This window comes from Dromaius novaehollandiae, chromosome 1 (genome assembly GCF_036370855.1).
Source record: "Dromaius novaehollandiae isolate bDroNov1 chromosome 1, bDroNov1.hap1, whole genome shotgun sequence".
Taxonomy (NCBI): Eukaryota; Metazoa; Chordata; class Aves; order Casuariiformes; family Dromaiidae; genus Dromaius; species Dromaius novaehollandiae.
In genome coordinates, this window is record NC_088098.1 from 189,977,709 (window position 1) to 189,992,555 (window position 14,847).

The following is a 14,847-nucleotide window of genomic DNA, read 5'->3' on the forward strand; positions in this document are numbered from 1 at the left end:
GAAGTAACAGCTGATAAGTAGAGCTTCCCCCTTTTTCCTGCAATTGAAAATGGCAGGAACCCAGTTAACATGCTGAAAGAAGCTTCTTTCACTGCTACAAGATAGAGGCTGCCCTTGTTTTTCTACTTTGACAACTGCTTCAAAATTTTGGTTCTAGTCACAAGTCCTCTTCAATGGTAGAAGAAATAATATAACAAAGAAAAACTTGTAGAATTTACAATAACAAATATCCTACCTATTTCCTCTTCAAGCTGAATAAAGGAGTCATTAGACAGTTCTGTTTTTGCTAAGATATTCAGGAGTGTCCTTGGTGCTGTTTTTTTCCACTGCTTCTTGTTTTCTGGGGTGTCTTCAGGCAGAATAACATGGTCAACTAAAGAACAGGAAGGTTCTCAGGTCAATAAAGCGTGCCTGTGGCTTGGCACTGTCTTCTTTTGTCATGTTCAGACTTTTTAATTTTAACACTGATTTATTCCTTTTGGGTAATCCTGAAACTTGATGACTTTTTCCTTGTGGAACTTTTTTTCCCTTCTGAAAACTTTTTTCGCAAGTATTTGATCTGGTTGATACTGTAGATAAAAAATAGTTTGGACTACTGGCCACTAAATATTTTTATTGCCACTAAAAATTTCTAACACTGATTCTAATGCTCAAATAACTGCTAATTAGGCCTGACTGCAATAGACAGCTGCAATTTCACTGAGTGGTTCTTGGTTTCAGATATGCTGGTTTCTTAGGGCTGAACAGAAGTTCCGGTTTCTGCTGCGCCCTGCACTCCATCTAAGGCAGAATGAGGGACCAAGAAGTGGAATGCTAACATAATACTCTGCTTTGTCCTGATTGTCCATGCAAACTCTCCAGGATGTTTCTGAGTATATGGGGTATTGGGGGAATACTGTGAGAGTCCTTCTTTTGGAACAATCAGTCACTGGAGGTACTTGGCTCACTGGGAATATATGCTATGGTACTCTGAGAAACGTAGCAATTAACCTGTTCTGAAAAGGAGCATCACCACAGCCACACTTGTGTGAGGGTAGAGCAGCCCCTGTGACTGTAGCAACACCACTGTGTGGAGCGTTCTTGGATGGTGTTCAGTTCTTGTGTGTCATCAACTCAAGGCTAAATAAAGTCATGTCGATCAGTTGGTTGACAGTTGCATGGGCTGGCATTTTCAGCTCTTGTTCACCCAGCACACTGTAATTCATATAATGCAACATTGGTCAACCTCTCTTTATATTTATGAGCCATATCTCCAGGTATCCATATCTCCAGGTATGACAATTGCATTCTTTTGTTTAACACGTAGGATAACCTCAGTTAGTATGAAGTCCTGCGATTAAAAGCCCATCAGATCCTGTGAGCATTCAAGTATGGCACTGTCTTGGCAAAGGTCTGTAACTAGTCTGGTTGAATTCTAGCCATTCCTATCTTCATTCACTGAAAAATATAATACATTCTTACCAAGTTCATTTTCAGTCATAGTAGGGGATACAGATGTAACATCAGTATCAGCTAAAACATTCAGGAGCATCTGAGGGGTTCCAGCTTGCCAATGTTTTCTGTTTTCTTTGGTATCACCTACATCACTGGACTCTAACAAGAAGAAAAGGAGAGGCAGAGTTATTTCAGTTTTTTTAAAACAGGTTTCAGTGTGATTATAACATTGACTCTGTCATAAAATCTTAGCTCATCAGATAAACTTGCTATAGCCTGAAATTATTGAACTTAACTAACTCCTAACTAATTTTCAGGACAAATATAGTCACTTGCCTTTGCATTTCTCTATGTAATACCTGTTTGGCATCCAGCTAGTTCTTCCAAAGCCCTGTCTGTATGATCTTCATAAACTTCCACCAATTTCTCCTTAAGATTCTCACCATCCACAAAAGTTAAAGTATCACTGAGTTTATCTAGTACCTGAAACAACAGTAAATTTCTTAGAAACGAAATATGGGACAGTAACTTTACAACCATTCTCATGTATGCATAGGCAGGTAGCAAAAGTGAAACACTAGGACTCAAAACACACATTGTGATTTATGTATCACAGGGCTGCCTGGGACTCTGCAGAGAAGTGAAACAACAAAATAACAAAATAGTGCTGAATAAGTTAAGTACATATATTCTGGAAAGAAATTCTACTTTCCAATGTTGCTATTAGAAATACTTTAAACATCCTAATATGCTAATAAAAATCTTGGATTAATAGCTAGCTATTACATGTTGACTGGCTATAAATATTCTCATTTTAATATTACGTTGTCTGTAGTCTCACTTCTACTTTGTCTAAATAACACCTGTTTATCACAATGTCATTCTTGCTTTATGATATAATATTACTGAAAAGAAATAGAACTGTGCTAATGTAATATTAAAAGAGCACTACAATGAATCAGGCTCAACTTTTAGTATTATTTGTGGGGGGAAAGTATGTCAAGCAAAGAATGGATAGAGATCTTGCTATATAGTTGCTTGTAAGACAGCCCAACCCTTCCCCAAAAAGGACAGAAAAAGACTTATGCAAGCCAAAGAGGATGACACATGAATGAAAACAAAACAAAAAATGTAATAGGCAGTTGGCTTAGAAAATAGTTTAGAATAACAAGCATGTGTGTCTTGCCAGAGGAACATTCCTCTCAGGTGAAAATACCCTTTCTAAACCATGATTAGATTATCAGGTTCTCCTTAGAAACTATACTAGGCAGAAAGTTGAATTGCAGGCCCATTTCTTTGTGATTCCACTGACTTTATTATTCTACAGTTCTATTAACTCTGCTCCTACTGATCTTATAAACCCTATGTGCATGTTGGCCATGGTCATTCATCAGTTTTGGCCTATTCTGAAAATGAAGCAGGCCCAGAAAGGAGGACCTGAGAAGACTCAGGTTCTGAACTTGGACTTGTGTAGTGTTTACACTGAGAAACAGTACTGGTCTCAGGTGTTTGCTTTGGTCTGTTGCATGCATAAGCTCCAAACACAACTGAGACCTCACAGGAATTTCTGTATGGACTGAGTCACAGACAGAGTTTCCTGGCATGTCTAAAGTGACAAGAATTTTGCTGAGTTAAGTATTAAGTAAGTTTTATAAAAATATTGTAACTTCTGATTTTCATGAAATAACCACATTTTCAAAACCAGTGTAGCTAGTAATTGCAAAAGTGGCCATTATCATTTCAAATAATACTCAAACAAATGTACTAAAACAATTTACAATTCAAATTTGGCATTCGCAAGCTAACTCATTTTTCAGATGTGTTCCTCTCACCACCCCAAACTTCTACAGAACTAAAATAGCTACACACCTTCATCCTTTATCATGTGAAAGATTGATCCATATGCCATCCAATTTTATTCTAAGCAATTACCCTCTTGCAGAAGGTGAGATACATACTATAGGTCAACAAAGCTTCAACGGGGAGCTTCATTATAACAAAAGTAAAGGAGGATGGTAATTGAAACAGTAAAACCTTAAATCATGGAGCTACTGTCTTGTTTTCAGATTACTAATGTACAGGCTTTGAATATAACTGTAGCCTACCTCTGCTTCTTGAATGCTGACTTCCTCAGGAATACATACGTCTAAATTAATTTCAAACTTCACTCCTCCCTAAAGAAATTTTACATACCTACTAAAATATTCTATTTAACAAAAACATTTAATTAAAATGTACAGTTTATATGGAACTACAATCCTTCTATTAAGAAAACAATTCTATTTAACAAGATTTTTCTTCCATTTAAAGATTACAGCTGAACAAATTAGACAAAAATAGATTTCTCAGAAGTATAGTTTGTGGATATTTTAAAATGATTAAATCCACTACACAAGGCTGGAATATCAGTGATTTTAAGAAAAGCTGTCTTAGATGATCATTTAATTCAAATCTTTGCAATGCAGAGTGGGTTCTTAACTGTTGTTTCTTAACTAGACTGTCCAGTCTAAATCTGAATATTGCTTCAGTGCAATATTTCACAAAAGAGCTTCATTCCAACACTCACTGGTCCAAATGATCTTTTAGTCAGAATCTTTCCTGATGTCTTATGTGTATTTCCACTGAATACATTCCCACCCCCCTCTACAACTTAAAATGCATTGTAGAGAATAATGATTTACAAGAAAATACGAAGAAAAAAACAGCCTGACTTGGCTTCTCTTAAACTTAGAGTCAGCAAGAATTTTTCTGTACACTACTAACGCAGCTTGATACAAAGCTAAGTAGGTGGGGACGATCACTATCTGAGAATATCTAAAGAGAGCCTCAAATTATCAGAAAAGCTCTGCTGTACATTTCTTCTCTTGGTCATCCTATCTTCCCATAGAAACTTTTCACAAACAGTAGACCAGCACTCTTAATTGACTCTCAAACAACCTGATCTCCAGAGCTATTGTGGCATAATAGGACCATTTGAAACAAACAGATGAAACAAGAAAATGGAAGAAATATAGAAATGAACACAGATACCTTTGCATTATGTTTCTTTTCTAAGACTTTTTGGTCCTGCAAATCCTGGAGCCTGACTTGTTTAAAGTTTTCTTCCACATCCTGGAGGGAAGAAAACATCCCCAACTTTAGAATGCATTCCTTGGAATCAGAATAGGTATAAAACCTGTAAAAAAAGACTTATTTAAGTAGTCAATGTAGTCACTGATTTCCTTGTGTATATGCCTGTAAGAATATTCCATTCATTGCTTTATTGTTATTTAGACTCTAATAGTAAAAGACATTACAATTCCAGCATATTTGGCAAAAGGAAAATGTAGGATACCTTTCATAAAGTGCAAACCTCTGATTTTTTGCAAGTCTGTGTTTGGAGTTTGGAGACAGTACTGTGTCAAGAAACAAATAACATCTCTTTTCTCTTAGATGATCATATGTAAGATGATTCAGACTGAATCTCGTTCTGGCAAAAATTGGAAGTGATGAAAGTCAAAATTATAATGGAAACCTATACCTGTAGAAAGTCTAACTGTGTTTCATAATATCTTGTTTTCTGCTAACACCTAGAAGTTATTTAATTATTATAATATTATATTATACATCATATTACAATATAATATAATTATTGTTACATTATTATTATATTTAATGATATATATTATCAATCATATTAAATTTATTTAATCATATTCCTTTGTCCTATGTTAGAACATAGGTCTACATCAGATAAAAGCAAAATAAATAAGAATTGTGTGTAATTCCTTCAGTGAGCTGTAGCTATTAGGGCATGTCCTCGACCTCAGATGAAACCACAATTCACAGATTTTACTTTTTTTAAACATCTAAGCAGTTCCTTAGAAGAATAGAGTGCGCATGAACTAAGGTGACAGCAAGCAGGCGCAAAGTCTACTGTTTCTTTTTTTGTCATCATGCATTTCCCAGTAAAACACTAGGAATATCATTTCTGTCCCAGTTGCCCATAATTTAGTTTATCCAGTCAAGTGCTGTGTGAATTCATTTTAGAAAAGCCTCATCCAGAATCCATGAAAATCACTGGAGAGAATCCTACTAATATTGGCAGGTTTGACCCAAGTACCAGCTGCTAGAGGGTAGCAGCGTCTGTCACAGATTTATGTGAAAGTCTGCCTATCAGCACTGCACTGCTGAACAATGCAGTAAGTCCTATGCTAAATGAGGCAAATCCTGACTGAAGAAGCCCAGCAGTGAGATCAGGGCTGTCTTCCCCTCAGAATGAACTGGCAATTTGCACACTGAAATTCATTTTAACAAGTTGAGGCTTTCATTCTTTTCACTTGGAAAAGAATATCATTATACACTTATTCACTAAGGACTACACCTTCCCAGAACCCATCACACACAATGGACTTGTTGCTGCAGAACTCCGCGTGGTCTGGCAACCTCATCTGGTCTTCACCATGCCAATACTGCAAAGTAAAAGTGGAACAGTTCTGAAGCTCCATTCCAGTGGCTGCTTTGGCAGGATTTAATGAGAAAGAAGTGGAGGATTCCTGTAACTGGAAGCCTTTGGCTCTACCTCTTACTCCTGCTTTTTCCAAATTTCTGTTTAAGGAAGGAATCCACATTAAACTGCATTCTAAAATACTCCCCACATAGCATCTTCCTTACAAGAATCACATTCATGTTCCACTCTGTGCTGTGCAGTAATTCTGTCACGAATTACTGTCTTCGACACAGAATTCTTATGAAGATCTGTCACTACGACTGGCTTCTTCAATAGTTTGCTCACAAAGCAAGGAAAAGAAGCATACTTTTGAAAAGAGGTATTAAGTAAAAGTATATCCTAATACACACAGGTGAAAGACAGTTACCAAAACAGATCAGGACACAACTGAATAAACTTCCCAGGCTATTCATGAAAGGAGCTTAGGGAGATTTTCATATAGAGTGCTAGCATCAAGTTAGATTTAAAATTCACTGCTTTTCAGAATTACCACAGAGAGTGAATAAAAAACCGTACGGGACTTGCACTATTCTATATAGTTACTCTACAAGTACTGTCTAGACTAGAAGACAGTACTGATACCTGAACTGATTGTTCTCTTGTCGCAGATGTATCCCTGGTTTCAAACTGGTCCTCAGCTTTCCCTTGCTTCACAAGATAGGTTTTACCTTGTATTTTTGGATTCTCCTAAAAGACATGTTTATAAAATGTTCATTTCAATTACTATGTAAGTGTACTAGCTTTAAAGACTGTGTTTATGTTTGAGCTTTGTTACCTGGAGTACACCTGCTCTGAATCTGAGTTCTTTTAGATCACTATGGTATTCTTTCCGAATCTTTTCTAATTGTTTGAGGTACTTCTAAGAAAAAACAGCAAAGTAGAATGTGTTTGTATTAGAAATACATACAGAAATAACACTAGTTGAACAAAAATATTCTATGGATATACAACTGTGTACATATGAGAAAAAAGGATCAGTGTCCTTTTTTAAAGGACAATTTTAAAGATTGTTTGATACTTCCCATTACAGGACATTTTTGGAGTTACTACTCTTCCAGACTTTAACCCTTTTGAAGTTTTCGAGACTGTCTGTTTCATTCTGCATCTTCTTTAGAATTATATCCAAAACAGTTCCAAGAACAGCCTAAGGACTGGCTGAGTAAGGACTGTAAGGTTGGGATGTGAAACTCAAGGACTAGAAATTAGGTTAAGTAAGTAGGAGGAAAAAAATTTATAAATTGTTTATTCTATGGTAATGTTCTCCACAAAATGAAACAAAACCTAGTGATTTTTTTGTGGAGAAGTTTCATCATCCCTATGCTTTGAAGCAAAAATTTCAAATTTGGCCAGAAGATAACCTCTGTGTTAAGGACCTCTCTTTTACTGTTCCTACGAAAGTCTATCCAAATTTGTCCATATTACAAGGCTCTGTAAAATCTCACTTCTGAACAGCAATAGTCTCTGAAGAATCTGTATATGATAAGTATGTTCTTACTTCCAAGTCTGACCTTTAGGTAAAAATTAACATATTCATATTTATTCGGACAACATATTCCTATAAATTAAATATATGAAGATCAATTGTTTTTACATATGTTCATATAAGAAAGAGTATCAGCTTGTTTTCTCAGTCATACAGAAACAGAAATAGGTTATTGTGTCCATATAAAATATACAAAAGTTGTAATATACCAGGGAAGCAGTATGTGTCACATACTACTATATCATATTCTAAATGTCATAGTATGAAGACAAATATATGACTTCTGAATAATGAATATACAGACATAAATAATGCATTTATGAATATTTTCTCTGGTTTATAAATGTGAGGATCTATTGTCCTCTGATATTAGTTTGTTCAATGATGTAACTCCACTGATCTCAGCAGAAGTGAGATCAAAATCAAGGCCATGATTTTTAACGTGATTATGGAAGTCAGATTTGTGTCACGTCTTCACCAGTCTATGAAAGATGGAAACATATGGAAAGAGCTCATATTTTCCTTGTCGTCAGATGGAAAAGAATCGCTTCTCACATCAAAAACACCGTTGTCAAGGAGTGTAATAAAACAGCTTTAGGCAGCTAAGAAAGACTTTTTTTTTTTTTACCTGTTCTTTCATTTCATTCTTTCTCAATATGTCCAGCTGGCTTTTGAGATGCTCTTCCTTTATTTTCTGCTGCTGTATTTGGTCATGATATGGGTCAGCAGAGGATGGCCGCAGTCCCTATTGATGTACAAATAATTCACAGAACAAAGGAATTTTCACTTAGAATCCTTTCCTTCGATGCTCTTTCAATTCACTGCCCCTGTTCCATTGAAGAGTGCAATAAGGCAAGTGTGTATTTTTTGAGGAAAAAAGTTAGAGTAGAATTTTACATTACTGTACCTTTATATCAGAAAATAAAACCTCAAGATGAGCACTGCAGAGCCTATCAACAAATTTAGTAGAGCAGAACTTTCTACTTGTCAGTGTTACAGTCTGCTATTAGAAAGATATGAGTTCATCTTTTGAAATTTCATTCACTTTCTTTTACAGATTTTATTCAATGATTTAGTATTTACTAACCAACTGCTTTTCCACCTTAATCTTGTACTGCTGGGCTTCAAAACGCCTTTGAAGATAATCTGCAGGCCTGAAAGAAGAAAGTAATGTTCATATACCACATTTTACTTCACAGATTCTACTATTTTCTGCACATACACTTCCCTCTCACTTTTAACACATAACATGAGCTGAGCTCTCTTTGTACTACATGAAAGGTATAAATATGAAACAACGATAAGATAAAAAAGAGAAAACATATCCACTTTGTGTATTCCCCTTCCTATTACTTCAGTTACATAAGCCTTCTGCAGAAAAATTCATTTCTACATTTTATTTGATAAATGGTATGTGGAAGTGTTAGTCAAAACAAAGTTGTTCAGATCCTCAAAACAAGTGTAAATTGTGATATTGGAGGTGGCATATTCAACAATAACTTTTCTATTTCTCCTATGTGCTTAACTCTATCAATCTAACTTTGTATTTATGTATTTTGGATTTTTTTTTTAAGATTTACCTCTTTTTTGACACAAAATAATCAGTAGTCACTTGTAAGTTTCCTGATTTCTACTTATTTAACTTCATATCCACAGAATCCACTTGTGTCTCAGACAGCCAAAATGAACTGAGCTTGTCCTTAAATAAGACACTATAAACTCAGCTCAGACAAGATGTTCTAAATTTGATGATCCTTAACTGAAATATTCTAAATCATTGAATGAAAATTAATGATCCAGCCAGCCTTAATGGAAGGTTCCCAAAGTAGGCAATATTAAAAATTCCTCAGTTACTTACCTTTTTCAAGGTTTGTAAAGCTCACCCACCTATAAAATGGCCAGTCATGGAATCACCAGCAATCTCAAAAGTGAAAAAAAAAAGGTTTTACCCTTGCTTTGTGAGAGAAAGGCTTTGAAGTACACAATCTGCTGGATAAAGGGTCTCTTATCTGAAAGCAAAATATAAGCTCTGTAGGAAAAAAAATATATTTGTGTGGCCTGCCTCCCACTCTGTTCCCTCAATGGGAGAACTTCTTTTTGCTCTTTAGATCTTTCTGATCACAGTAGGGAGGAAAGGCAGTGTTTATCCCTGGTATAATCAGAAAGTCTACAAAAAGGTGGGTTTTATTCCTCCCCTAATAAAATGCTGAGACTTGAGAGACATTTTGAAAATGAGATTTCAGACATCAGGACAACATATTCAGAAGGTACTTCTAGATAGACAGTAACAAGCTTTGTTGTTGTGCAATACACTTACACAAAAACCTTATCAAAGACCAAGCAGAGAAGGAATCATACCGATGTCCATGTCCATATTGCTACATGATCAGGAATGTTGATAACTCAAAATACGTACAACAATTCACTACTAATACAGTGATAAAGGCTTACCAGTTGGGTGGTGGGGGTGAAGGTGCAACTTGTCCCTTTAGTTTATAGTATTCCTCAGCTCTTTGGCTGATGTGAGAAAGGTCATAATGTGCATTAGCTTTCCTCTGCAAGTTGTCAAGTTTAGCATAGTAATGGCCATAATGCCCAAGTACTCGAATATTTTCTGGCCTTTCTGCCACCCTAATTCTGGAGCTCTGTGGCTGAAAATATAGTAAAGAATGTTAATTTTTTCCTCTCCATATCAATATCATTTTGAATTAACTTCCTATCCCCCTCTTCATTCTCAGCTGCATGATAATATAGGCTGTTTACATTATAGCTAGTGCAAGTTCTCCAAATGCTTCCACATCTAACCCAGAAACTTCCTACCTTCCTGGGGCCTATGTAATTCTATTGCTGTCTCTCCCTGTTCTATTATCCTTCCATTATGCAGCAGCCCACACTGTTGTGTGAGTCAATCAGCATGGGGCTTTGTACCCTGTAACTTACATCCCCTAGAGCCACTGCATTGTTCCGAAGCCCAAAGCACTGAATTAATTCCAGGAGAGTCTTATTTTGACAGGTGAGAGCAAGGGGATCCTGGGATGTAGTTCTGGGGAATATACACATTGACTGCTGCTTTCAGGGAAGCACAGGGCTAGTTCATACCACCATCTCTTTGATTATGTGCCTGGGGGAGCTTGCCTTTCATTTCTCAAACTCCTTACTGTGATGAAACATTCCTGTATTTCTACTCTGTGACAAGACTGTCTTTTCTATTCCTCATAAGAACAATGGAGATAAGGTGACTGTCTAGCTGCTGTTACATGATACAAAAAAGTATGGTAAGACATCCATGAACTTTCCCATAGTGAGAGACTAAAAGCCACCATAGGCTGTATTAGAAAAATGAATAATTTTACTTATTTTCCTTACATAAATTAAAAAGAATCTAACACCTGCTCAGTGTTAATATTGTGAGATCTGTCTTGTAGATTAAAACATTGTGGACAAAATTCTGTCTTCCACTACTGCAGTGCACAATGGAAGGAAACTTAGCCAGCATCTCTGGTTTTGCACTGGATACGCACCAATGTAACTATGAGAAAAATTAAGTCCTATATTCTGTATAGGGCCAGGACAGCATAAGTGATTGCTTGAGGGCTGCAAATCTGGGAACTCCACAGGTTCCTGCTATCAGCTGGTCTACTGTAACTGCAATATACAATTACTGGTGGGAGCTCCCAGCTCCTACATTTGCTTTGCTCTGTGTTCACCAGCACCCAAGGGAGTACTACATGCCCCTCAAAATAAAGCTAGGGGTATGAGGTGATGTCATGTAAGAGGCTAAAGACAGCACAGAGCTGAGATCTAGCTTGAGGAAGGAAGGAGTTGGAAAACAAGTGAGAGACACAGATGGTCTGAGGAACTGGGGCTGTCTGCTGCAGGATGTGGTCCCAGCTGGTTGTAATAGTATCTGACACAGAAGCAGTGGGTGCCAGTGGTTTTGCCCATGAAATGGGTTCTTAGGGGCGGTGAAATAAAAGGATCAGTGTATTTGCTTTTATAGCAAAAATGGAAGAGACTTTCTCAGTGAAGCCTTTTCAACAGCAGTACCGAGGCTTCAAGAGCGCTTAACTGTCTCCATAGGCTCAGTATAGGGCATTAAGCTGAATTTAGTCTGTCTTAATGAGGCCTTTGAAAGGGTCTTTTTTAAGAGCAGGAATATTCCTTGTGAAGATGATTAAATCTTAGAAGAGAGTGGAGTTCATTTAAGTTTTCTATGCGTGGTACCTGAAAAATAGGCTGTTGCCCTCTTGAAGGAGGTTTCCATTCGTTTCTTTGAAATAATTCCTGTTTCTTGACAGGTACAACCATCCAACGTTCTGGAGGAATTTGTTCCTGGGCTCTCATTTTTTGAAGTTTATGTGCTTCTGAATGACAAAAGATTAAAAGGTTATGCTCTGTGCTTTCTACGTGATAGTTGCAAACCACAGTAAGATGCATACCCCTAACACTGGCTATTAGCCTCCTTATGTCACTTCATCATCATCATCACCACGACCATACTTCACACTTCCTACGCATCCTACTCATCGTTCTTAGAATTACATGTTTTTGAAAATATTAAGATTTGTCAAACTGATGGGAAGTGGATCTTATCGATTAGTTTTACAAAGAAGTACACTGAATCAAAGGGAGACTGCTTTAAACTAAAATACTGATTTGATACTAGCACTAAGAACAGAAATCAGGTGGTCTGATTCTTAAGCTCAGATTTCATTAGAGGCTAAATGTCTACCTACTTCTTAAGCACCTCCTTTTTAAACTTGGCCCTCACTATTCTACTACCACTAGACAGTGTTGTAGTACTTGTGAAATTTGGATAGAAGGGCTGCAAACTGAAAAATTTATCTTATCTATTAATTCTCCAGGTAAGAGAATAACACAATATACCATTCCAGTTTGGTCAGAATAAGTATTTTAACAAAGACCTTAGCTGAAATAAAGAAAACTAGTGTATTTGTTAGGATTAAGTAGTTTCTAAGTGAGTAGCAAGTTCTTCCTGAGTAATGACTGTTGTCCACCACAGAGTATCATATCTGGGACATAGAATGTGTGAAAATTATGAGTATATGAGTATAGATATTTTTAATAATGCCTAAGTGACCTAGGTGTTCAGGTGCCTCTGTCAAAATTGCATTATGTCTGAAGGCACATAAATCCCATTGAAATCAATTTGCAAAATAATGTGGGTTCTTACACTACTGAAGAAATTTTGAAAAAGAAAAGCTCACCATGCCTGTAAGTTAAGTAAGCGGTTTATTTTCACCGATCTGTTTAAACTACTTTCATATTTCCAAAGAAAAAATGAAGAATAATTATGATATACTGAAGATTATAGAATTAGGAAAAGATCACACTGCCAGAACCATGTCAGACGTCCAGCAGTTCACACAGAGATGCCATTTACTCTCATCCATGTCTTCTAAGAATATGCATACACAATCTGATCTATCAGTTAGCACTGAATCCAAATACAGTTCATTGTCTCCCACAATTTAATCTAAATTATACTATTTTGTAAAATACAATTCTATTATTTTGTAAAACGCATTTTGTAAAATACTGTGAAAAAAAATTGCAAGATTTTTTCATTTTTGCAGGTACCTTGGCAAAATGAAGTAAGGAGGTTTGTAATGTGATGGACCTGAACTACATCTATGCCAAAGTCTCTCAGTGTTGTAAATTCTATTCTTAAAAGAATTAAGATTAATGTTTCAGCACTTTCCTACAGCAGCTTTTCTGGCTGAACTGTGGTAAACAGCTAGTCTTAAAGTTGTCTTTTCTTGAACAGGACAGTGATGCATTGTCTGGGGTCAAAGTTTTTGCTGTTGTAGTTCTCACCTCTGTTTATTTGCAACTTTGTGTGAAGCTCTTGTGTGCAGATGTGCATTAAAGACTGCTGGAGAGATTTATAGCCATCAAATATTTACTGCTCAGCTTGATTGCAAATAGAGCAAATGTTAGTGTAGAACTGATTTTAATTAATAGGATTGTCATTACCTTGTATCAACTTCTCTCCAGGCTGTAATGTTGAAGGTCTTTTTCTGTGTATCACAGTGTGACTGAATTCTTCTTGTATTAACTATAAGCAAAAAGGTATCTGATAGAATTGTTTATGCCACTTTGATAAGCATTTTTCCCTCAGCAAGCAGCAGCACAAAGCACTCACCTCAGAGGGCAAATGTCTGACAATGAACTTCTCCAAGAAGGGCTTCCTTAAAATAGAATTGATAGATGGTCGATCTCTTGGAGATATTTTAAACAATTGGGAAATTAATATCCTCAGATCATATGAATAGTTGGGAGACACTGGCTGAAAATGTCCTCTGCAGATCTTCAGCACCAGCTGGTGCAAACTATTGCCTTCAAACTAAATTAAAACAGTAAAACAATGACAGTAAGTACTTCTGGTTGATAATGAAAATGACTGACTAGACTCCCCAACCTATAATCAGTGTGGCAGACCCCTGACGAAAAAGGGTACTTGCTGACAGTAGCCCTGTGCTATGGAAATCTCTTCACAAATCCTTTCTCACTTTCCATAATGTGCTGTTTTTAAGCAACATGTCTGTATTCCCACTTCTTTATAGGGAAAATTAATACAACCACACTCTGATTGTATTTCCTGGTTACATTCTCTTTGTTTCACTGCACAACTCAGCAGGTCAAACAGATTTGGTATCTGGAAGAGTATCTTTCATACTCTGCTGTTACACAGTAACACAGAAGCAATTTTTCCAGAATGAAAGGTGATTTATCTTGCCAAAAGCTGTAAAACAAAGAGACCTGTATAAGTATTATCTTAACAGTGTTCTCTTTCAAAACCTCAGTCCACACAACTTAACCTTTGTGTTCCACATTCTCTCAGGAACCGAAGTACAATTTGATTTTAACAACTGATGCCACTGAATCAGCCACACTGAGCTCATCAGTTAACCTTTTCCTCTCTGCTCAGCAGATCTCATAGCAGGTCAGCATCTTTCCAGTTTTTAGGACCTGAGACAGGCAAAACTAATTTTGAAAGCAACATCTTCCTATAACGATCATTTTATTTACTTAGATGTTTTGAAGGTGTGTAAACAAAATTTGCCTTAGCCACACTTGATTTCCTGCCTACATCAGCATTTGGTTCCTGACTTCAAATTCAAAAACAGGCAATACAAAATAAAGCAGCTAATATTCATAAGAAGTAATAAAAATGTTTTCTCACTTTATGAAATCCAGAATTTTCCTCATCAGTATCTCCCTGCTCTCATCTCAGCACTACCCAGCTCTGCCATCTCCCTCATCAGGCCAGCAACAGTTCACCTTTTGCTGGACCCAGGAATCTGATCGTTTTCCTGTTGTGGTAATTAGCCTCTGCTGTATTCCCTTTTCCAAAAAATACTCACAGGCTAAGGACCATCAGGCTGAGATCAGGACAACCCTCCTTCCTGAAGATACT

The 14,847-nt window shown here is 36.6% G+C and overlaps 1 protein-coding gene across 5 annotated transcripts in view; it reads right to left on the reverse strand.

Annotated features, from left to right (window-relative positions):
• Window positions 1-14,847, reverse strand: part of NEK5 (NIMA related kinase 5) — a 29,349-nt gene that overhangs the window by 3,671 nt on the left and 10,831 nt on the right. For 3 of the 5 annotated variants that reach the window (XM_026108505.2, XM_064504890.1, XM_064504893.1), the window contains 12 exons: window positions 13,573-13,773; window positions 13,404-13,485; window positions 11,631-11,770; window positions 9,858-10,057; window positions 8,494-8,560; window positions 8,035-8,151; window positions 6,699-6,782; window positions 6,506-6,610; window positions 4,465-4,545; window positions 1,794-1,917; window positions 1,462-1,593; window positions 236-373 (listed from right to left, as the gene is read on the reverse strand). In XM_026108505.2, coding sequence (XP_025964290.2) covers window positions 236-373; window positions 1,462-1,593; window positions 1,794-1,917; window positions 4,465-4,545; window positions 6,506-6,610; window positions 6,699-6,782; window positions 8,035-8,151; window positions 8,494-8,560; window positions 9,858-10,057; window positions 11,631-11,770; window positions 13,404-13,485; window positions 13,573-13,773 — 1,471 coding nt within the window. The remainder of the gene's footprint in view (window positions 1-235; window positions 374-1,461; window positions 1,594-1,793; window positions 1,918-4,464; window positions 4,546-6,505; window positions 6,611-6,698; window positions 6,783-8,034; window positions 8,152-8,493; window positions 8,561-9,857; window positions 10,058-11,630; window positions 11,771-13,403; window positions 13,486-13,572; window positions 13,774-14,847) is intronic. The other 2 variants (XM_064504891.1, XM_064504892.1) reach the window with 2 other exon arrangements.